The sequence below is a fragment of the Haliotis rubra genome, unplaced genomic scaffold, assembly GCF_003918875.1.
Source record: "Haliotis rubra isolate DU_JTF1 unplaced genomic scaffold, ASM391887v1 Scf291, whole genome shotgun sequence".
Taxonomy (NCBI): domain Eukaryota; kingdom Metazoa; phylum Mollusca; class Gastropoda; order Lepetellida; family Haliotidae; genus Haliotis; species Haliotis rubra.
This window is the reverse complement of record NW_025766959.1, coordinates 244627-270180: the sequence shown is the minus strand read 5'-3', so window position 1 is coordinate 270180 and position 25554 is coordinate 244627. Positions and strand designations below refer to the sequence as shown.

Below are 25554 nucleotides of genomic sequence, written 5' to 3'. Positions count from 1 at the left end.
TTTCAGTGTTCCATCATTCAAAACTGTGACGTGAGTCAGGCCTAACCGTTTATCAATGTGGTGAAAACCAACGGATATAATGTTAAAAACATAACTGAGGAGAGCCGGAATCGAAAACCAATACTCGTAAATTTCTAGTGTGCTCATGGAATGCAGCTATGCAGTGAATTACGGAGCCTTAGACGACTGGTAATAAAAGGAATAGAACCCGTTCCACTTCCATAAGAAATATGTTTGTTTAACGCCTCACTCAGCAATAATATAGTTATGTGACGGCGATCTGTAAATATTCGAGCCTTGAGCAGATAATCCAGAGAAAACTAGTCAATTGTTCACATGAAAAAAATCGGGAAGTATGGTAGAAGACAAAATAATGAACTACATCGGCCATCATTTTGCCACTGCTGCGTCAAATGCTAAAAAGTAAACAACATGTCATTATACGTTTTGAAAGCTTTATTGAGGCTTTGAGTGTTGTAACCTTGATCGAACAATTTCTGAGTAAAGGTTGTATGAAACTCTTTGAAATATTGGTAAAAAGTGCATGTTTGAATATAACTTAAAATAGTGACCACAAAAATATTGTAACTACAAATGTAGTCACAAATTCAGTTACAATAAAAACAACCAATCTACATGGATCCTTTTCAGGCCACATGGGAATGTATAGTCCAGAGGTCTAGGTGTCGACGTCTGCTGTTTCAATTGTTTAATCATTGTGAACTTTCAAAAAAGATTATGGTTGACTGTAGAGGACATTTCCAAATCTGGAGACAATGACAAATGTAATGTTCGATGCGATTTCCTATTTTGACTTCTACCATATGTTTCCGTATAATTCCAGGTGAAAACTGACTAGTCTTTGCATTTGCTTATGATGGATGCCACCCGTGGCACAGTATACGCTCCCCTTTTCTTAAACATCTAGTATTATCACCATTTGATAGTGATTTATAAACATATGCCCCTCATATAGTCGGAATCGTACACACGACACTACATTAAGCAGAGATTTCGTAAGGATGTGGACAAGTTTTTGTAACTATTATCTATTTGGAGTAATATCAATATACTCACAATCGCGGTCTTCGCCCACTGAAGTACTGAGAATCTACACCATACATCACTTCAAGTAGCTCAGCGTATTAGTTCTGATATACGATGATTCAAATAGGTGTAAACCCCAATCATTCACGTTCACTCACTTGGATCAACTATAGTCAGGGCAAAACTGAAGAGTAAGCGCAGTGGAACCTTTGGTCATAAACTCTGTCACAATTCTTTTTTAAAGATGAAAACTGCGACTTGAAGCACATTGATTAAATAACTGGACAGTCAGGATTTCATGTTAAAGATCAGATTCGCTTAATATTTTTACACATATATTCATACATTTAAAAAATCCAAGATTCATTTTCGATCTTTGTAAGATAATATTTTAAAAGTTCGATTGTTTGATGAAAGAGGGGAGGCCTCACTAATCAATGTGTAAAATTGATTTACTTGAGCTGGAACATAGGCTCACAAGAACGTAACCCAGCGGATGTGTTGAAAACCCTTTCGAATAGGTACAATGGAAACTGTCAGGTTTATTCAAAGGCCCACACAAGGGTCTTCAATAAAATAGCAATTCGGCGTGGAAAGTGAATGACTCTATTTATGAGGCACCGCAGCAACCACCGTCATCAATAAAAGAACAAACACTGAGATTTCAATGCCCGAAAATATGGGTGACTCCTAGGGACATGTGGTGTTTATGACAGTCGACCACATGACCACAGTAGACCAATTACCTTAGAGTGAGTATACGATCGTGTAACTATGTAAACATATACATATAGGAAGCCATATTACGAGTTACGACACTTTGGCTGGTATAGCGCGCGGGAGTAGCAGGAACCATACCACACCTGAACAAAGTCAACTTGATTCAAAATGGCAGAACAATCTACTATCGATCTGGAGAACCGAGATCCCAACAATATCAACGACCATTTGAAGGTAAATCAGCCAGTTCTCATACTGGGAATATCTTACATACATTATGTAAATATTTACCTATAAATTAAGAAGATTAATTAATTGATTACACATACTTTGTCTTATCTTACCTTCATGTAAAATACTTTAATTTCATTGGTCGATGACGGTTTAACAAGTTTCCGTGTCACCTTCCCAGGAGGGTGACAACAGGAAAAATTATTACGGGTAATATCTTGTGCGAGGCTCGTGAACATACGAACGCATGACAATGTTTAATTACACTTGTAAAAATGCAGCCCAAAATTGTTTGATATGTGTGTTGGCAAGATAGAAAATTTCAAACAAAGTTAGAAAATATACAATTTCTATTTAATGGGCTATTTGTAATGAAGCATTAAGAGTCGTGCAGGCTCGTTTCTTCTTCTTTTTGTGGAATATGTGCTTTCGTGATCACAATGACTTTGGAAAAATACTAAATATACTGAGAGAAACAAAAAAAAAGGACCACAGGAATAGTGCTATGGGAGGAAATCTGAGAATATATAACAGAACACTGCCATGAAGTGGTGTTCCTTTATTTGTTTTCCCCGGTATATATACATTTTGAAGAAAGCTCCATGATTCGTAAATAAGTATTTAAAGACGTTTCATATGATTACAATACACTCTATGATAAAATTATTACAAATTCCAGTTAGTGTAAAATTCACACACCAGACAACTGAATGCGTTCCAACTAACGTTTCCTTATCTTGAAATTACAGGTCCAGTTTGAGGATGTCTTGGCTGAGCCCGAAGGTGCCCACAGCATTGACTGTTGCTGGAAGTTTACCAACAAATGCTTCAACTGCGCCTTCAAATGCTGCTACATGCTGATGACCCTGTGTGGACCTCTGTACGGTCTCTATTACGGTTGGAGTTACGCCATGCTTGCCTGTGCTCACATCTGGCAATACACACCCCAGATTAAGGCTTGCGAGATCAACTGTGTCATGATGAGGAAGGTGTACACCATCTGCCTCAACTGCTGCCTGACGCCATGTTGCGAGTCCTGTGGTGCCATCTTCAGCAGGATACAAGTCAAACAATAACACATTGACACCATCTTGACCTTTCCTGACATTCTTACACCAAGAAAAATCAGTGTAAGACTTACCTGGATGACATTAGCACACATATTGCCTTTTATGGGAATACTTGATACTGTCTACCATGGAAATATTTCGTAAATAACTACCAAGTGTGCACAAGTTTCTCCACGTGTTACGGCAGGAGAAACAACCAGTAAACTGTCTAACCAACTCTAAACGTGTTATCTTCTTTCTAACTTTCGTCTCGGATACTCAGGACCTTCTGTTATATTTCGCCTGTGGAAGGTACCAAGGACATAATTCTGGTTTCTTTATTTGTGTACAAAGAACTTGATCTCAACATTCTATATGGAGGAGAACAAAGTATTATGGTGTACATATTCACGTTTGCATTACTGTGATCAATAAACCGTCTTTTATACAATATAATTATTGTTTGTTTGTTCTTTAGCTTGTTTCATCTCATTCTACTACGATGAAATACATGCAATTTACCGTTTATAAAAATGAATGTGATGATTGATGTGTGATAGTTTAACTGATTGAATGTTAAAGGACGCATGACAATCCTCATGGTCATTTATTAAGGGGGAAGGTGGGGTGGGGCAGGCTAGTGGTTAAAGCGTTCGCTCTTCACGCCAAAGACCCGGGTTGGATTGCCCACATGGGTACAATGTGTGAAGCTCACTTCTGGTGTCCCTCGCAGCCTAAAACCATACTCACTCATTCATGTATTAAGGCATGTACCCTGGCCATCATTTTTAGAATACCGCTTACAATCACCTTATATGAGGCAACATGCAAATCTAATGAAACGTAATTTGTAACACTACTTCAATGGACGAAGACAGACTACAGAAAGCACTTATATATTTTAGTTAGAACTACAGTGCTCAAAATACAAGCGGCAACATCCATGTATAAAACAATAAACAAGTCTATTTATGCTGTTGATACTGTCATATTCAGATATTTTATAAATGCCTATTATATAGTTATGATAACAGGTGTTCGTGAAAAGGTGAGCGAATCCTGCTCCACCAGTGACAGCAAGTCAGTTGTTCATATGAAAATACATACTAGTCATACTAGAGTGAGTGAGGGAAGTTAGTTTTACCCCGCACTCAGCAATATTCCAGTCATATGGCGGCGATCTGTAAATAATCGAGTCTGGACCACACAATCCAGTGATCACCAGCATGAGCATCGACCTACGCAATTGGGATACGATGACATGTTGACGTCATCGTATCCCTATTGCGTAGGTCGATGCTCATGCACACCGTTGATCCCGTTAGTCGCCTCTTACCACAAGCATGGGTTACTGGAGATCAGTTCTAACCCGGATCTTCACGAGTGTCATACAAGTAGAAATGGGGCGTTGCATTAAATGATAATTCCGTCGTTTGTCAAATTCGGAAGCGTCCTCTGAATACACCATAATGTTGAATGTTGTTACCGCTATCAAGCAACCTTTTGGTTGTATGATGGAGTATAACCAAAAGATACAGAACATTTTAAAAGCAGGATTCCCTCACTTATTTTTCCCCTCCAGGATTTCCCTCACTTCATAGTGATTCATAAATACATGCTGATGATATAATCTCTGCTCGACTGCTCTTAGAGTTTTGTCGTTCTTTTTGCAAAGAAATATGTTAAAACATCATTGTTCGACGATACTCGAAAACAAGCAATGAATAAGATAAGATAATAGATATGATTTGAGACAATCATAACAGTGCTGAAATGACGAGACAGCAGAGACGTAAAATCTGCATATGATTTAGAGCTGATACCTAAAGCTGTTTATTAAGCACCTAAAGTGTTATTTGGGGCGGTGGGGTAGCACAGTGGGGTAGTCACGCCGAAGACCCGGTTTCGATTCCCCACATGGGAACATTGTGTGAAGCCCGTTTCTGGTGTCCCCCGCCGTGATGATGCTGGAATATTGCTTAGACTAATTCACTCGCTCAAATATCATTTAAACTTCCTGGTGACCGCTTTTGGACAAAAACTGAGAAACTGTTTCATTCCGAGCCACCCAACACTCCCACCACTACACTGTTCTTGGAGACTTATTGCCTGTATGTGTTAACTTTGGCATGTAATTGCCAACGAGGAGTCGAGTATCCAGTTCCTTCAGTACAAACTAAAGCTAGTTAAGTGAAACACGTACGACTATTTCGACTTTCTTCCGATTGTTGACAAACAATGCCATGATAATGAGAACATTGTCTTTTTCTGTATGTCTATTTTACAATAAAGGCTACCAAATTACTTTCAATAACCTACATAAATCTTGAAGAGTAGCATACTACATCTTAAAAATCACTCACACATTACTTTTAGTCTCGATTTAAGAAATTATATTGTTGTCATCCAGATGATATGACTAGAATACTGCAAAAGCTGGGGTAAAACCCAACCCCGAGGCCTTTCTGTCTTTCATCTATGACAAAAGACTACATTGTTAGTTTTGGGAGCGGCCTTCTGCACATATGAATCCTGCTGACGACACACGTTTCTTCAATACATTATTCTTGTATCAATTCAAATAGTGATTATAACACATGCGCACACACTCACAATTGTGTAGCAGGGCATTGTGACGTGTGAAAGGATACTAAGCAAAGCAACTCGACCAAAAATAGGCTTTGAACATATTTGACTTGCGGCGGACTAGGCGTTGCTGGACTCTTCCTTGGAGAAACAAATAGACTTGGGTTATTTGTGACAGGTCCCCATACTGTTTCTTAAAACTGTTTTAAAGTCGATTTTTGATGGGTAATATTCAAGGTAGCTGTAGTCGGGTGATCGGTATCAGCCTGAAACAAGCGGCATTTGAATGACATAAGACCAGACCCTATTTAATTCCTCACTGAAAGCCTTGGAATGAATGGCTCTGTGTAGAAGGTAAGACTTACCTTAGGTTCACTATTCATCGCTTTCATAAAGATTTAATCTGTAAGAGTACATATCTGCTGAAGACACATCACGTGTCCACTAGAAAAACATGTGCCTTTTGTGACCAATGCAAGATAGATATGTATGGTATATTATTTTGACATTGTAGACCCCGTAGTTAAGTAAGTATTATAAAGTGTTTATCGCACAACAGGTTGTCTCACTTGAGTTTTGGACGGTGCCGGGTGGACATTAGTAGATTCTGCTGCTGTAAAGTACTGTTAGACAAGGCTACTGTTACAAAATGGGCGATATTGATTTGGAAAACCGAGATCCCAACAACATCAATGACCATTTGAAGGTAATCCTATCTGTTCTAATCTTCGACGTTTATATATTTACATCAATCCGGATTTCTCGAATCGCTTTCATCTAAAGAATAGTATGTAGCCTTTAGAGGATTGAAGCATATATCTCTGATTATGAATACACTGTGTCATTTAGAAAGTGCTCAAATGTAACATACGTTATATTTGGATTACTTCCTAAGTAAAGTACAGATTGTAGTACTTTTGGAGGTTGAATCACATCGGAGATTCTAACTTATACTCTCAGAGTCAGGCATCCAACCGCCAGATCAGGTACCTTGTGCACCCCTCTATAAACTGGCATGGCTCCTACGGCAAACCTCTTAATGGCATAGTGTATTCATACCTCCCGCCGCAGAACCCGTGCAAGTTTACTGTGGAAATGTAATCCCAAATATGGCATGTATCTATGATTAGCTTAATGAACTAATGTTGTCTGTGAATACTCTTTATAGAAAGTTAACCGTAGGTTACCTCTGAATGACAATATCACCGCAACCTTATAAAAAAGCCAAAGTGAAGCCAATCCGACTATACATTCACATCACTGTCGGACCAGGTGGAAATCGGGAGCTGGGATTTATGCACCTAAATATGAATCTGTTCCCGAAATATACATGTTCATCAACTTTTGCTAAAAAACTGAACTTTTTCAGCATTAAATAGCATTGTTTTGAGTGACCACCTTTCAGCTATATTTTTATGTGTCTCCAAGCGTTCGATGAAGAACCAGGCAGTGAGGTGTTAATGAGTAAAGAATTCACTTGTTTTTTAAAAAAACCCACGTCCATCACTCACTCAATAATTTCAGAATGTCTACTAAAATACGTTTACATATAAAGTGAGTAAGAAAGTGCGACTGAAAGGGGTATTTACCATTTCTTTGACATGATTTTGGTTTTACCGCGACATTATTCCAACATAACTTTTGTTATAATTGTCACGGCCACAAATTGAGTTCACAGGTAATGTAACGTTCACATATCATATGAGTCAATAGCTACAACTAATTAACGTTTCCTACTTTGTCAAATACTGGTCTAGTTTGGAGACCTTTGGAGGTTCGTTAAGGTACGTTTTTTTCCCACAAAGTCAGTTACAGTTTGGCTTGTTTCAGGTTCAGTTTGAGGATGTCTTGGCTGAGCCCGAAGGTGCCCACAGCATTGACTGTTGCTGGAAGTGCACCAATACATGCTTCAACTGCGCCTTCAAATGCTGCTACATGCTGATGACCCTGTGTGGACCTCTGTACGGTCTCCACTACGGTTGCAGTTACGCCATGCTTGCCTGTGCTCACATCTGGCAGTACACGCCCCAGATCAGAGCTTGCGAGATCAACTGCATCATGTATAAAAAGGTGTACACCATCTGCCTCAACTGCTTCCTAACGCCATTCTGCGAGTCCTGCGGTGCCTTCTTCAGTAGGATTCAAGTCAAACAATAACACAAAGACCATACCCTTACGCTTCACTATGTATAGCATGTATGGGACGCTGATCCGGATAAATCACACATTTCAAGTATCATATATGGTCATGTTCTGATATCGAGTACAATCTTAATGCAGTAACTTAGGAAGCGTTACTTTGAAACTATGTATTCAGTTGTTTAACCCAAGACAAGATTTATCGCTATTTGTTTCGACCTGGAGATTATGTACACTATGTTTATATTTTGCCTTTCGAAAACTACAGGACAAAGGTATGGTGCTCTGATGTCTTCAAAGACCATGATGACAACATACACAGCACAGTATAATCTTGTACACTTTTAGTATTGCAATCTTTTAAAATCAATAAACTTTCTATGCAAATTATACAATTAGTTGTTTGTTGTGGGTTATTGCCTATTATGAGGATATACTTTTACTTTTACTTGAAAGCAACTGAATCCCTTTTGAACTCTTAATGTTTGATTACCTGGTCTCATTTCGTCTGTTGCTTGCACTTTTTCGGTGTTTTGCATTGATGAACAATTTGCCTGATTGCCCTGAAACTGTATGTCTTCTTTTCCTGAAAGTATGTAAAGCTTGTGGCATCAACATGCTATTTCAGTTGGTCTCCACAGGCTTCACGCAGGCTGTTATTGGCATAAGGTCACACTTTTAGCTGGGTGCTATCATTATTCTTTGAGAAACACGAAGGTTGAGACTGTGATTTGAATCCACAATCAGTGAATTAAAGGGCCACTCTAAGTTGCATCGCCCTTAATTGATGGATCGTGCCCAAACATTGACTTGACTTATTAATTCCAACTCTCAGCCAGTACAATAATTTACTTTGACAAACAGGCAACAGACACGGCCTGATCATATCAACTACACGTATGGATGAACAGTTACGTCATAGATAGTCGTTAACTGATATTTGATAAACTACAATAGTAAATAGCCAGTTGATGTGTCCGGAATCAACAATATAATACAACAGCCATGTGGTGTGTGGTCCTGTGCATAGAGCTCAGGCCACAAATCAGTTGAAGTTAAGGAACGTTGGGTGCGGAAAGTCTTTGGATGGGTGACCGTGTTTGACAACATGACTCCTGGGGGTTTCTAGGACTTCAGTCCTACCCCACAACGAAGCACATGAAACATGTGGTGTCACCTTAGGCAAGTGAGTTTGTTCAAAATTGCCTCTGTTCACCCAGCAGAAAATGGGTACCCGGCTGGATGTCATGTAACCAGTAACCTCCTAGCGCTTCACAGGCAGCTTGGGTTATCCAGGGTAATAATAATCAGATTGTTTGGGCGCTTCGAGCATGCATTGTGCATGGAGAAATGCGCATGATAAATAGACTATTATTATTATTTTAGAAGTCACGGTTAAATAACAATAATAATAATGGATTTGTATAGCATCTAGTTTCCATCATGCGCTGCTCAACGGCGCTGAAATCACAATCTGATCATTATTTCAATGAATAACCGAAGCGGCCTGTGAGGCGCAAGAAGGATATTAGTCACTTGACTTATCCCACCGGTACCCACTTTCTGCTCGGTGAGGCAAGTTTGAACAAATTCACTTGCCGAAGGTGACACCACATGCATCACACGTGCTTCGTTGTGGGGTAGGACTGAAGTCCTTGAAACTGATAGGAGTTTCAACCTCAGCACTCTTAGGAGCTTCAAGCTCAGCACTCTTAGGAGTTTCAGCCTCAGCACTCTTAGGAGTTTCAGCCTCAGCACAATCTTGGTAACTGACTCTGAGATACAACCAGTCGTTTCAGTTAAAGATCTCGAAGTAATGCTGGACTCACAGCTGACCATAAACGCTCATGCCTATCAAGTGTACAGAATATGCTTCTTCCATTTGAGAGCCATTGACAGACTACGCCATCTCATCAGTCGCGACGCAGCACATAGTCTTGTTCAGGGACTTGTTATCTCAAGACTCGATTACTGCAATAGTCTCCTTTTTGATATCTCACAGAAGCTCCTCTCAAAGCTGCAGCATGACCAAAAACAGCCGCCAGAATCATCAGCAGAACTTCTAAACATTCTCATATCACACCTGTCATGAAATACCTGCACTGGCTTCCTGTCAAATCAAGAATTGAATTTAAATTGTTGTGTTTTGTTTACCAATGTCTCCATGCCGCAAGTCCAGAATACCCACAGGAACTCCTTATCCCTTACATCCCTGAAAGACAGCTCCGCTGTGAAAATCAGAACTTATTCTCTGTACCTCACTATAAACCTAAAACATTTGGAAGGAAATCCTTTGCTTGTCCTTCCCCTCTACTGTGGAACTCTTTTCCTTTGGCCACAAAACCAGCAGCAGACCTTACCCTATTCAAACGCTTGCTGAAGACCCTCCTGTTTTCCTCTCATTAAAACTAACTATATTTCCCTCCCCCTACATATGTATATAATTGTAAGATGTCAGCACTTTGAGCATGTGCCCTGTACATGGAAAAGGCGCGTTACAAATGCACATTTATTATTATCAGGAGTCAAGTTGTCAAACACGGTCACCCATCCAAGACAACTCCGCGCTCGACGTTGCTTAGGTTCACCTGATTTATGAATGTAATCTAGAGCAAAATCTATTATTGTCACGAATACCCGATACTGTGACACGTGTTTCAGGGGTAATAACATGACGTATTCTACGGAACCAAAAGGACACATAGTGTGCCAGCATTTTGGAGAGTTCCCTGAATGTATTCCGTCAGTGCAGTTGTTCTTAAGCGCCAGGCGTAGGCCTGAAATGAACGAGTGGGCATTGTCCAATGCTTCTACAAAACAAAAGTTCCGTTACATCAAACATGTCAGCCTGTGTTGGCAACAAAGCCCCCGTGATGCATTTCTTAGCCTACTACCATAGGTTTCTGATATGCATATGGGGTGTAACTCTAAACAATACGGCTGGGCCACACATGGTTAATGAAATGAAGTTAAAAAGTTGAAAACACAATGGCTCACGCAAGAGTGGTCAGCAGTTAAATGAGGGAGGTGAATGTCTTTATCCATGGGGCTCAGATTACCACTGTCTTCTATTATGGACACAGCAAAAAATATCTTGTGGTGATATTTGATGGAAAACACCACGTGACTATTGCTGGCCAATGGAAAACATTACTACACCTTCAGAAATGATGACATTGTGGCAAGGTAGTTGTGGCAACGAACCTGTCGTCATGTACACATATACATAAAGTAAGTTTTAACTCACCTCGCAACACTTTATCTTTGGGACTGAACTGGTAGTTTCCTTTAGAAGGATGGCAGAACTTGACTTGGAAAACCGCGATCCCAACAACATCAACGACCATCTGAAGGTAATCCTATCATGGCAAAACATTTACTCGTGTAAAGAGTAGTTACAATGGTGTTTGTGAATATCTGCCACCTGTATAAAGGGGAATGTAGTGAACCAAGAATCCACTGTTATTACCGTAACATGCCGAAGTATGCCACATGCCATGTCCTTAAGGATGTATATAGTTAAGGCTTCACTTCCAAAGTGATAGTTATATTTTGAAGGTATCAAAATCCACTCTTTGCAAAGTTTGCTTTTATATCAGGTTAAAATTGAACTTCTGCGTGGTCGTTGGACATTTTCAGTGCCAAGGCGGGGGTTTAGAAAGGGAAGGGCATGCCCCCAGCTCCCGGTCTAATCATTGTATTTGACGATGATTTGCAAGGTGTCTAAATGTGTAGCCGCTATATCTGCTTCAATGTGCTTTTTTATGTATAACCTCTCTACAGGTAGGAATAAGCGTTTATACGTTTAAACATACACTTGCACCACAAGATCTGTCTGAACTGCCCGCTATGCAGGGGTAGATGTTAATATTCAGTAGCCATAGTTTCAAATGCTGATACGTCGCAGCCGGTTTGTGTCTTTTAACATCAGAAATCAGTTTGAAGCGTGTCACTAAGTATTATAATGCATGAGCGAATGCAAGTTCAAATGATTCTTTGAAATGATTTAATAGATACACTCATTCAACAAATATTTTTAACAATATTTTGTGAAATGTTGTCCAGTTCATATAAATAGAGAATAGATGATGGATGTTTTGGCGAAGGTGGCGATTCGGCTCATGTGGTTCGTTTGTGTATCTTTCAATGCTAACACATTCTGATTTTCAATGGGCGATCATAAAAGAAACGCGATTCTGTAGGACATAGAGAAAAATAATTGAAGTATGCATTGTAACATTATGGAACACAATCCGCGAACTCTTCTACAGTTCTAATCTCTTCTGGGCCTATTTTCAAACTAAATTGCTGTTCATCTGACAGGTCCAGTTTGAGGATGTCTTGGCTGAGCCCGAAGGTGCCCACAGCATCGACTGCTGCTGGAAGTTTACCAACACATGTTTCAACTGCGCCTTCAAATGCTGCTACATGCTGATGACCCTGTGTGGACCTCTGTACGGTCTCTACTACGGTTGGAGTTATGCCATGCTTGCCTGTGGTCATATTTGGCAATACACACCCCAGATTAAGGCTTGTGAGATCAACTGCATCATGTATAGAAAGGTGTATACCATCTGCCTCAACTGCTGCCTGACGCCATTCTGCGAGTCCTGCGGTGCTTTCTTCAGTAGAATTCAAGTCAAGCAATAACACTTACAGAATCGTGACCTCTCTTTGGCAACGGTTGCACAACATACATCATTTACGTAAAAATGATGTGGGCAAACCTAATACATACTATGTATATTGTCCATACTCGAGATGTGTAGGTACTGAAATGCTCTAGCTCCCAGTACTACCTACTGCTACCCAGTACATTTAAATAGAAATATACCACAGTGACATTACCTCAGTGTTTTCTGTTTTCTTATCAATGATGGGACATTTTTTTTCATATTTTCCTCCAGGAAAAAGACGACCCACTATAAAGATTTCGCGTTTCAAATTGAAAAGAAAGAATGAATTACTACGTTTCTATACAATGAACTTGACCTGAGCAAACTGTGTGTCAAAGATGACATTATTTTATAGAGAAACTAACGCCAACTACCTGATCAATAAACAATTCCCTTGTACATTCATTTTTATATTTCTCTTGAAGATTTATTGTTTTATTTGAACTGATTACTTCGTCTGCTATGGATTTATTGCTCTATTTGCCAAGAGCCTTCAATTTGTCTTCAGTAATGCAATGGGACATACCTTGACATTAAACTATATCGAGAGCATGGATCTGTGGAGTTTGACAAGTACTCCAACCTGAGTTACATGTACATCTTGTTTGAGACAAAATATGTTTACACTAAGCGCTGTAATACATAAAACAAGTTTTGCACTGGTGTTCCATCCCCAAATCATTTTTTGCAGATTGAACGTGTCCAGTGAACGATGGTCAGCGTAGCTTTTATCCCTTTTACCGAAATTGTGTTGCAAAGGAATAGTGCAGATGCTTTGACCGAAATACAAGTGACTGAGCTGAACTGAACCGAAATGAACTGAATATTTTATTATATGCGGGCCACACGGGGTACAGAATCATGTGTACAGGATATGTATATACAGATAGATGTAGCAAAAATGTATATACATCTTAGCCAGCATGCAGACTTCCATATACAGATTGACCCCGGTAACAGTACATGTGCCCTTCAATAAATGAGTGAGCCTAGTTTTACGCTGCTTTTGGTAATATTCCAGCAATATAAGTGGAGAATCGAACCCAGGTCTTCAGAGCGACAAGCGGATGCTTAAACCACTGGGCCGCCCTACCACCTGACATTTTGGCAATGAGTGCTTTACGTGACAGGTTTAAACAAGACATGGCAAATAAGTACAATGCTCCTACATGCATGACATCTGTCAGAGGTATTGACTGGCATTACAAATGCTTTTATCCCCCACATTCGCATACACGGCAAACCAGTTGTGCAATAACCCTTTTGTTAGATCGATATACACATGCACTAGATCTCATAAAATCACTCAACCTTGCATCACACCCGGCTCTCGCTCAACATGTAATCACAAAACATACACACTAAAGGTTGACTGAATACAGTATCCACTAACCGTTATTAACACATCAAAAAGACACGTGACATACAATACATCAAAACAAAAACACACATGACCTGCCGCTGTCCAAAATATCCAATAAATACATCGACACACACAAGGCTTACTTTGAGTCTGACAGTTGAGTCGACTGAAATTGATGCTTTATTCCCTAAGCTATATTCACACATCTCACTGTCGAAAAGTGTGACAGGGACTTTACACACGTATTTCTTAATGTCCAAAAGTGTGACAGGGGCTTTACACACGTAATTCGTACTGTGCAAAAACGTGACAGGGGCTTTACACACGTATTTCCCACTGTAGAAAAGTGTGACAGGGGCTTTACACACGTATTTCTTACTGTCCAATGTATGACAGGGGCTTTACACACGTATTTCGTACTGTACAAAATGTGACAGGGGCTTTACTTACGTATTTCTTACTGTAAAAAAGTGTGACAGGCGGCTTTTCACCCGTATTTCCACTGTATAAAAGCGTGACAGGGGCTTTACACACGTATTTCTTACTGTCCAAATGTATGACAGGGGCTTTACACACGTATTTCTTGCTGTACAAAAGTGTGACAGGGGCTTTACACACGTATTTCCTACTGTCTAAAAGTGTGACAGGGGCTTTACACACGTAATTTCTTACTGTCCAAAAGTGTGATAGGGGATTATTCTGAAGCTTACCCAAAATTAGCGCCCGGATTAGCAAGTTTCCCAATTACAGAATGGTAGTAATATGAGGTGAACAAAAAGGATTTGAAAAATAAAATGAAATAACATTAATCGTCCGGAAGCTAGGTTTTCGGATTAACGAGAGTTCACTGTATGCACGGAATTAGATCAATGCAGAGATACTTAAATGTGTTTTGTGCTTAAATGAAGGTATTTCCCTAATACAGGGGATTTTAGACAATAAAATATATACAATAAGATATGTAATGCTGTGACAATGAAATGTTCTCTGATTAACGAAGAAAACCTTATGGATCCTATTATTGAAAACTATAGTAAGACAGTTACAATCATTCCAATCGCTAAGATCGCTTCGTGTGGCTTGGCCCTTTTAACATAATCTAAATGGATATAATTTGAAAAAAGTTATGTCCATCACATTCGATATGTCAAACGCACAGCCAGACTAAAAAATATGTGAACCATATTTCAGTCCAAAAACGTACATACAGAGTACAAATTGTAAACTGGCCAAAGTTATGTGAATCATACTCAAGCTCGAAAACGTACATCCAGACTACATCCAGTTTGCCATTGCTATGAACATCACGAGCTCATCAACACACAACTTGCCAACAAATGTCCATCTCTCTGTCATCGCCATCATATTAGAGATGGCGAACGAACAAGTGTTGATTACAAATTGTTTCCTGTGCCTCTGGATGGTGATGGTTTCAAGTACAGGACCGGCAAGAGAAAATCCGAACATTGCAACAACAAAATACTTTTTTCTGTATCAATTTCCACTTCATGTTATAAAAAGTTTAGAATTTTCTCCGGATACTTTCCAAAATGCAAACATCAATTAATACTAATACAAATACAGATGGCAGTGTGGAACTAGTCATGTCATGATTTACACTGCTGCTGCTCGAGTCGTTCCAATCTGTTGTCAATCTCGCGGTAGATTATCTTTATGCTGGGTGGGGCTGCTCCGAAAGTTAACTGCGACAGCTTAGCTCTATGAGCATTCTCTATTCTCCTGATAATTCCGATGAACCAGGAGATGTTAGGATGTCGGTGCGGCAGGGTGCAGTTCATTCTGTTATGAAATCCTTCCAAATTGTTGTTCGTTCTTGGGCCTTGAGTCTCATGGTGGTTCCATAGGGCAAGGGGGAATCGCGCATCGTAGTCGATCCAGGTGCTCACCATGTAGTCCTTGAAGTCCTCGATTCGCTGTGACGAACTTGATCTTGTCAGCAGCTTCAGGGGGATGAATGTGGTCACTAACATTCCGGCAATAGTCACCTACTGTGGTGCACTTGTATGTACTTGCCAGCACAGGCAGTGGCGACACTTCGCCAGTGTGTGCAGGTCTGCCTCACTTTGTTCCTCTTGTACAGATACCCGTCAGTATGGCCATATTGCCATACTGACCTAATCTGGGGCAGGACTTTTTATATCTGACATTAATGTAATGCGATTTACACATACTTTACAGTTTCAATTGTTCTATTTATTTCAGAGGTACTCCACTTAAGGTATCAGAACAGTTGACCCCTTTCATATTGTGAGGAGATATTCAAATGAAAACATAGTATGCATCTTTAAACTTAATCCCGCGTGTACAGTTCATATCATTTATTTCTGATTACAAGCTAGGTCTACTCAGCAGGGAACACTAATTAGGACTGTTCCATTTGAGCCATGGGTGTTGTCTTAGTTAATCCCCTTCATTTGTGTCTAAGTTATGGCTGTCTAAGCTTTGGGAGATAAGTAAAGGACCGGCAAGAGAAAAACCGAACATTGCAAAACTATATATTTTTTTATGTATTTATTTCCACTTCATGTTATACAAAGTTTGGAATGTTCTCCGGATACTGCCCAAAATATAAACGTCAATGGATACTAATGCAGATACAGTTTAAGTAAGTCATCGTCATCAAGAAGTGTCTTGTTTTGACTAGAATCTCAGTGGCTGGAAATCGCACACCACGCCCGGCAACAATATATTGACTGTAACACGCTTTGTAGGTCCGCTACCTGATGTGAATAATCAACCAACTCAGCCAAGACACCTCTCTGAAAATGATTTTACCTTTGCTATGTCAACAAACAATGAAGTAGTATCTTTAAACGGTGGAAGAAGGTTATGATATAGCGACTGTTGTTATTGGGTTCCTGTGTTCGGGATATACGTTTATTGGCAACCTTAAGATATCACTTTAAAGTTCTTTAGGAAAGGTATAGACCAGAATACATACATAAACGAGGCAGTGAATACCAGCGTCCTTACAGTTTGTGTAATTGTAAAGACTCCAAGTTCTGGAAAGGGTTTTAAATGTCATAGATAACTGCTTTAGATACCTCGTGACTAATTTAAACCAAAAGAAGACGGGCATTCATGACGTGGCAATGTGCTTGCGTAATCAAACTTCACATGTACATGTTGTAACACGGTATTTCAAGCTTGCGCTGCTATGCGGTTTGGACACCAGACAAGTGAAACGATTCAGTGTCAAGAAATTGAACAATGGCCAGTCGAGATCGTAACAACATCAATAATCATATGAAGGTAATCTTATTAATATCACTGCATTCATTTTAGTGGATTTAAAAATAATGAAAAGTGCACCACAGGGAACGGATGCATGACTCTCTGCATCAGAATTGTATCCCCAAAACCATGAATTTCTAAAAACAGTTGTTCGGTACTTTTTAGATAACAACAAAAAATCCACATGACTTTTTTCGTGAGTGTAATTACTTTGTTTATCCATTTAACTGATATTGATAAGATTATATTCAATATATCTCCTTTAAGGCATTGTATTTCTATAACGCAGATGAATGCGTGACTCGATTTTATTTTTATGAAAAATGTAGTTACCGTTTCCCTTCTCTACTTCAAGTTATGAAATTATTTCTGTGATATATTTTATCCGTGTGATATGTGCCTAATGAGGTACTAGTTTTGAATTGCATAAACATCAACACTGGTCACATTGAAATAACTGTGTGGTGTTAATGACTCTTTCGTTTACTTAGGATTTCGTCTCAACATGTTGCTCTTTCATTTTCACCAATAAAACATTTTAAGCACATTTTACACCTGACTAGGAAATTCCTTCTTCTTTGCTACGAACAGTGCACTGTGCCTTTGGAGATACTGCCAGTACTGATATACCATTTACTGGAACACTAGCGAAATTCATTTCTGATGCACATCCACAAATGTGCAAGATAACATTTCCTACTTTCACAACCCAACAGGTAGGGTTCGAAGATATCCTTGGTGAGACTGATGGTGCCAATTACTTTGCTGTCATTCCAGATGTCTCAAGGTATTGTACAGAGTCACGTTATTATAAAGATTGCTCCAAAGACAAGGACAATATGTCCCATTGCCATACATTATAATTACGGAAGCGGAATGTGTGTGGTTTGCGGTGACGATCAGGTTGGGGTTCGCAACCACTATTGCAGTAATCAGATGGGTGACAGATGATTGGTTCATAATAATAATAATAATAAAGCAATGAATTTATTTATATCATTGAATTTTCTGTCCCTTTTGACACCAATGTGATTGGCAAGATTCAGGAAAAGCATGATAAATATGCGGACCTCGCCTTTGAAATGTCTCTGCTCGCATCCCAAGTACACTGTCGTCAGGCTCCCCATTGTTCTCGGTGCCCTTCGTTTGGTACATCCTGATCTCTTGGCACAGATCAGGAGAGTGCCAGGTTGCAGTGCAGTGTTGGGGAGTCTTCATATTCTCCAGAAAGTTCTTGGTGGGTTCGACTAGGCAGCGTTTCCTGGGAGAAGTCCCATTCGCTGTCTGGGCTGCGTGTAGAGGGGGCAAGGGCCCTGAGCTGATGATGAGCCTTACCAGCCTGACTGTGCCAGGATCACCCGAACCCTCTCTGCTGCATACTATCTTTAACCTGTAAAACATAATTATTATAATAAGTGTTATAAAAAAAGTTATAAAGTGTTATAAAAGGTCAAATCGAATACAGCTCCAGTGCCTGATGGCATTCGAAACCGGTATTGGAAACTGTTGCCGTGTCCAAACACCATTACTACACTGTTTCAATACTCTCCTGGACACAGGTGATGTTCCTTCATGGTTCTGCAAAGGTCGCACAATACTTCTCCCAAGAAAGGAGACTTGACTGATCCCAAAACTTCCGCCCTATCACATGTTTGAATACACAATACAAAATATTCACAGGGTGTTTGACAAACCTTTTGTCATCTTACTGCTCTTCCAATGATATAACTTACAGAGAGCAGAAGGGAGCAAAGAAAGGGATGTTGGGGGTGCAAGGATCAACTTCTTGTACAGAAAATGATTTTGGAAGAGGCTAAAACATATCACCGCAACCTCTCAATGTGCTGGATTGACTACAAAAAGCATACGACTCTGTCCCTCACGAATGGATTCTGAAGTCTCTGCGTTGTATTGACCTCCCGGGCGACTTGTTGATTTACTCAAGTCTTTAATGAGTTGCTGGTCGATTCAACTTGAGATGTACTCACAAGGGCAGGTGCAGACTTCGGAGTCTATTCCAATCAGAAGGGGAATATTTCAGGGGATTCCTTTAGTCCTTTACTTTTTTTTGTTTGTCTCTAGATCCTTTGAGCTTTCTGCTCAATAAAGAGGACAGTTTACCATCCCGGACCTCCTCAGCACAGATCCCCAACACCTCTTACTCATCTCCTTTACATGGATGACATCGAACTCCTTGCCAAAGGAGATTCCAATTTGAAAGAGCAGGTTCTCCTTGTCGAGTCCTTTTCTAATGATATTGGCATGACATTTGACTCGACAAATGTAATACTCTTCATTTGAAACGTGGCAAGTTAACTAATGATGGATCGGTGAAGTTACAAGGTGGAGGAGTTATTGAGCATCTTGTGGAAGATCAGGCCTACACCTATCTTGGAATGCAAGTTCGAGACCAGCTCCAGAATGCCCAGATTAAAAACTTCGGGCCGAGTATAAATCTCGTTTAAAGAAAATCTGAGCTCAGAGCTAAATGCTCGAAACAAGGTCAAAGCCACCAATACTTTGCTGTGCCAGTCCTTTCCCTATTCCTTTGAGTAGTTGATTGGACAAAACAAGACATCCAGAGTCTTGACCGTCTGACCAGAAGGATCATGTCTGATAACAGAGCCCACCAACCTCGTTCCTCTCTTTAACCGTTTATACATGCCAATCAATTCTGGAGGTCGGGGGTTTGATTAATGTGGAGGCTCTTCATGACAGAATTTTATTGTGTACTTTTTTTGCACATACTTATTTATCGGATGATCCTCTAGTGATGCATGTGAAGACTCATGATGAAAGCAAGGAATTCCACAGCTATTTTAAGCGTGCCAAGGTTGTTGGACAGATTCTGAGATTTGAGGTTGATTTTGTTGATGGACGGTACAGTGATTGAGTAAACCAGATGAAGTCCTTTACCAAGTCTGCCCAGAGTCGGTCTTTGTGGAGCACTTTCTGAGAAGCCATTGCATCGTGTGTACATGCAGTGTGTTGAACAGAATAGCAATCCCACCGACTCCTTCGCCTGGATGAAGTCGAATGGTCTTAAATGTGAAACTGAGGGCTTCCTTTTGTTGCTCAGGACCAGTCACTTCCCACTCGCAATCGCCTAAATGTGATTCTTAAAGAAAATATCAATATGAAATGTCGACTTTGCAATGAATTCACGGAGACTGTCCAACACCTTGTCCCTTTGACACCAATGTGATTGGCAAGATTAAGGAAAAGCATGATAAATATGCGGACCTCGCCTTTGAAATGTCTTGCTTGCATCCCAAGTACACTGTCGTAAGGCTCCAATTGTTCTCGGTGCCCTTCGTTTGGTACCTCCTGATCTCTTGGCGCAGATCAGGAGAGTGCCCGGTTCTCCACCGAGTACAGCCCTTCTGACACTCTGGGTAATGCAGAAGGCTGCAGTGTCGGGGAGCCTTCATGATCTCCGGAAAGTTCTTGGTGGGTTCGACTAGGCAGCGTTTCCTGGGAGAAGTCCCATTCACTGTCTGGGCTGCGTGTAGAGGGGCAAGGGGCCCTGAGCTGATGATGAGCCTTACCAGCCTGACTGTGCCAGGATCACCCGAACCCTCTCTGCTGCATATTATCTTTAATCTGTAAAACATAATAATAATAATAATAATAATAATAATAATAATAATAATACACTGAGTCAAAAGAAACTTCACATTCTTTCTTCAGGGCACTTTAAAGAACAAGAGATGGTAAGATGGTTAAATTGTTATTATTTCATTGCTGAGATCTGTGTGATGTACTACTCGATACACTGACAGTGCCATAATCAGTTCCATTAGGCTACACCGCCGTTCCAAAACATGGGTATACAGAATGTCAAGTCACAAGAATAAAATGCGAAATTTCTCAGTTCAATATCGTGTATGGCCGCCCAGCGCATTCACCACTGCCAAACACCGTCTCCTCATCGACTGCCTGATGCTTGTGAAAACGTGGTTGGGGATTCTGCGCCATTGCTCTTGCAAGGCAGCGCCAAGTTCCTGCAAATTTTGAGGTTGGTTCCTAAGACCACGAAGCCTTCTCCCAAGTGCATCCCAAACGTGCTCTATTGGATTAAGGTCAGGGGACCTCGGTGGCCAGTCCATGACGTTGATTCCAGCGTTTTGAAGGAAATTTCGTGTCAACATCGCGGTATGCGGCCGATCATTATCATGCTGGAACTGTAGACCTGGGCAATGAGCCGCTATGAAAGGAACGAGTTCAGGGGTGAGCACCTGGTTGCGGTAAGCAGCAGCTGTGAGGTTTCCACGGATGACCAGAAGTCGGGAACGGTTGTTCCCACAGAAAGCACCCCACACCATGCAATTTCCGCCCCCGAATCTGTCGACTTCCTGTACACAACATTGGGCATACCGCTCACGACGTTGTCTCCAGACTCTATAACTGCCGTCCGCGAATCTGAGGGTAAGCCTGGATTCATCGCTAAAGACGACTCGATTCCACTCTCTCTGGGTCCATCGGAGGTGACGTTGGGCCCACAGCAGACGTTGACGTTGATGAAACGGCGTCAATATTGGCCCACGATATGGACGTCCAGAATGGAGATTGGCAGCCCGCAACTGATTTCGAATGGCCTGTGAGGACAGTCGACCTCTAAACATCTCATCCCTGGTTTGTGTAGCCGGCAGAAATCTGTCACGTAGGTGACGTAGGACGATTTGACGGTCTTCTGCTCGTGACGTCAAACGAGGACGACCCGACCTTGGGCGATCAGAAGTGGTGCCAGTTTGTTGTAGACGACCTCGCAAGTCATACACAGTACGAGGGCTGCATCCCATTGCTCTTGCGACGTCAATAACTGATCTTCCCGCTTGCAACATGCCAACGGCATGTTCACGTTGCACATCTGACAATCGTGGCATTTCAAGTACCGTTAGAACTGTGGTTTAAAAGTGTTTTTTCAATTCTTGAGGCCAATGCAAACACGTGCATATGAAGAAAACTTCGATGCGAAGATCACGTGATTGACTGCACGTGCAAAACCTGATTTGGCACTAACGTCATTTGCACGACGAATGGATGGGTTTGAGTGGGTTTTGCTAACGTCAAAAGATAGGGATCCCATTTCGGATACATAGATGACAGTTTGTGAAGTTTCTTTTTTGACTCAGTATACATTGAATTTTCTGTCCCTTTTTGACACCAATGTGATTGGCAAGATTCAGGAAAAGCATGATAAATATGCGGACATCGCCTTTGAAATGTCTCGCTTGCATCCCAAGTACACTGTCGTAAGGCTCCCCATTGTTCTCGGTGCCCTTCGTTTGGTACATCCTGATCTCTTGGCGCAGATCAGGAGAGTGCCCGGGTTCTCCACCGGGAGTACAGCCCTTCTGACACTCTTGGTAATGCAGAAGGCTGCAGTGTGGGGCAACCATCATATTCTCCGGAAAGTTCTTGGTGGGTTCGACTAGGCAGCGTTTCCTGGGAGAAGTCCCATTCGCTGTCTGGGCTGCGTGTAGAGGGGGCAAGGGCCCTGAGCTGATGATGAGCCTTACCAGCCTGACTGTGCCAGGATCACCCGAACCCTCTCTGATGCATATTATCTTTAATCTGTAAAACATAATAATAATAGAGCATTTGTATAGCGCTTTTCGAGGTTAAATATCCTGCTCAAGGCGCACAAAATGTCAATAGAGTTAACAGAAAGACTCTAGGAAAATATGAGTTTTTTAGGAGACTTTTGAATCTGGGATAAACAGAGCAGGAACGGATGTCCTCTCGAAGAATCAGGTTGGTCCCAACTTAAGGGCCAAGAGTAATGATAATCAAATCAGTCTGTGACATCAACACTGGATTAGCAGATCCTGACAAAGAGGAAAAGGTACATAGCTGTGAGAAGGGAATTTTAGCGATGATATTCTCTTGAGGACAGGTGTCCCCACACACTGTTGGACAGTAAGAAATACGTGTGCAAAGCCCTGTTAGAGTTCTGGGCAGTAAGAAATACGTGTGTAAAGACTCCGTCGTGATATTTCTGGAATATTGCTAAAAGCGGCCTAAACTAAACTGATTCACTCTGATATTTATTAAGTTAATGCTATGTGTAAATCATGATATGACTTGCTCCACACTGCCATCTGTATCTGTGTTAATATTAACTGATGTTTGTATTTTGGAAAGTTTCCGGAGAACATTCTAAACTGTACGTTTTCGAGCTCGAGTATGATTCACATAACTTTGGCCAGTTTACAATTTGTACTCTGTAAGTACGTTTTTGGACTGAAATATGGTTCACATAATTTCGCCCAAGTAACAAATTTGTAGTCTGGCTGTGCGTTTGACATATCGAATGTGTGGGACACGTTATATACATTAAGATTATATTAACAGGGCCAGGCCCCACAAAGCGGTGTTGGCAAGTGTAATGATTGTAACTGTCTTACTATAAGAACAGCAAGATGTATGGGTGTACATCCGTTATGACGTAATGCGATTGTTAGCGATAAGCTTCTCGGCGGAGAGTTTGGCGGTTACCGTGGCAGCGGGTAATATTTTTTTCCACTTGTCACCCTCCTGGGAGGGGTGACACGGAAACTTGTTAAAGCATCATTGACCAATGAAATTAAAGTATTTTACCTGAAGGTAAGATAATACCGCGTATTAACCGCTTATCCACCACGAACACATAGCATACTCGTACGCATGCAGGACCAATGCACTGCGTATTTATAACTAATGACCTGCGTAACAGCGTAGTTTTGTGCATGCCGAAACTATCAGTCGTCCTGGGCCGTACATGCCGGCGTACATAAAACTTACGCAAAACGACTGAGATGCATATGATGCGCGTATTGTGCGTACGACTGCGTATGAAAGAAATGTCAGTGCGCATCTTAAGGGATTAGGATACGCAGAAGTGTGACAGGGCCTTATGGCATCAAGCATTACATTCTAAAAACGTGACAGACCTAACGTTACTTGTACATATAAAGGTTACTGCACTTCACGCAATTAAGCAAATACCAAAACGTCTTTCCGATGGACATGGGAAATATCGTTTTGTTGTCATACAATGTAAATAATAGAACAAAAGGTCATAATTTGCACAATAGTGCTAATTTTAGAATCGCGAAATGTTTTATACTTGATTTTATTAGAATGATAACAAATGTTATGGAAAACAATTTCTTTTATTTCGAATCTTTCCTGTTGCCTATACAATTTGTCATGTTTGTACTCCCGAACTTCTAAAATGAATTTCTAACAAGTTATTTTGTTAAGGTCTGCGCGGAACCCGCATGCGACCACAGCATCGACTGCTGCTGCGACTGTACCAGCAAATGCGTCAACATCTTCAGCGCCTTCTAAAAATGAGAAAGATGCCCACTATTTGCCTCAGCTGCAGACTGACACCCCTCTGCGAGTCCCATGGAGTCTTTCTCAGCAGGATACAAGTCAACCAGTAACACAGGGACAATACTCTCTAGATATGTTTTCACAATGTAAATCATCATTGTTAGAATAATGTGGATGGATCTGACATCCTATCCTTTTCTGGTGATGTTTTTTTGTAACCTACCAAGTGCACATATGTTTTGATATCAGGTACAATGTAAGTTGCATTTACATTTGGGACAAGATTCTAGTTATTCAAACCGTTAATGGTATTATTTCTGTCTTATTTTCGCCATGAAACCTGCGGAAGAAGCAATATGATATAACAATATGTGTTCGCATGTCTTTATGCAGGAATTTGATCTAGATATACAACGTGCACCTTGAATACAAACTATCAGCATTAAACTGTGCATCAATAAATATTCTTTTATGCATGTGTTTGTTTGTTAATCGTTTTCTACAGCACCACTCTCCACACACCCCAAATAGATGAATTGTATATGTAACACTTATTTATACATACATACATACATACATACATACATACATACATACATACATACATACATACATACATACATACATACATACATACATACATACATACATACATACATAAAAACATATACAAACATACATACATACATACATACATACATACACACACACACATACACTATATTAACTATATTAATAGGCTCAAATTGTATTTTAGACGCACACTATATGCAGAGCTCCGTGCTTGTGCTGTGACGACATAACTTAGTGACGTCATAGCTTAGTGACGTCATTGCTTGGCAACGCCGTTATACATAAAGTATAGCAACGACATTCTGATGATGACCACAATGACAGTGTGAAACCAGTTAGAATTGAAGATATTATATCTGTACGAAGGATCTTCAGACTTTTGTCTTTTGTGTATATTATATATATTTATTGCTTATACACCTGCAGTAAGCACTTATGCATACACACATACATGTATATGTGTGTATGTATAAGTGATTTCTGCAGGTGTATAAGCAATAAATATATAAAACATGAGTCCAGATATATATTTCTTCTTGCCAAAATTCCTTTATATCAGAACAAGATCTTTCGCCGTTCAACCTGAAGAGCC

The 25554-nt window shown here is 40.5% G+C and overlaps 3 protein-coding genes across 3 annotated transcripts; all 3 read left to right on the top strand.

Annotated features, from left to right (window-relative positions):
- Window positions 1–1890: 1890 nt before the first annotated feature.
- Window positions 1891–3503, top strand: LOC124281956 (caveolin-3-like). The gene is made up of 2 exons (XM_046717961.1): window positions 1891–2001; window positions 2748–3503. Exons 1-2 carry the CDS (start codon window positions 1936–1938, stop codon window positions 3072–3074), a joined length of 393 nt encoding a protein of 130 aa, XP_046573917.1. The 5' UTR covers window positions 1891–1935; the 3' UTR covers window positions 3075–3503.
- A 2721-nt stretch (window positions 3504–6224) lies between these two features.
- LOC124281960 (caveolin-1-like) lies at window positions 6225–8162 on the top strand. The gene is made up of 2 exons (XM_046717966.1): window positions 6225–6339; window positions 7464–8162. The coding sequence occupies exons 1-2, from the start codon at window positions 6283–6285 to the stop codon at window positions 7788–7790; spliced, it is 384 nt and encodes a 127-aa protein (XP_046573922.1). The 5' UTR covers window positions 6225–6282; the 3' UTR covers window positions 7791–8162.
- A 2820-nt stretch (window positions 8163–10982) lies between these two features.
- On the top strand, window positions 10983–12847 carry LOC124281959 (caveolin-3-like). The gene is made up of 2 exons (XM_046717965.1): window positions 10983–11125; window positions 12096–12847. Exons 1-2 carry the CDS (start codon window positions 11069–11071, stop codon window positions 12420–12422), a joined length of 384 nt encoding a protein of 127 aa, XP_046573921.1. The 5' UTR covers window positions 10983–11068; the 3' UTR covers window positions 12423–12847.
- The last annotated feature ends 12707 nt before the right edge of the window (window positions 12848–25554 follow it).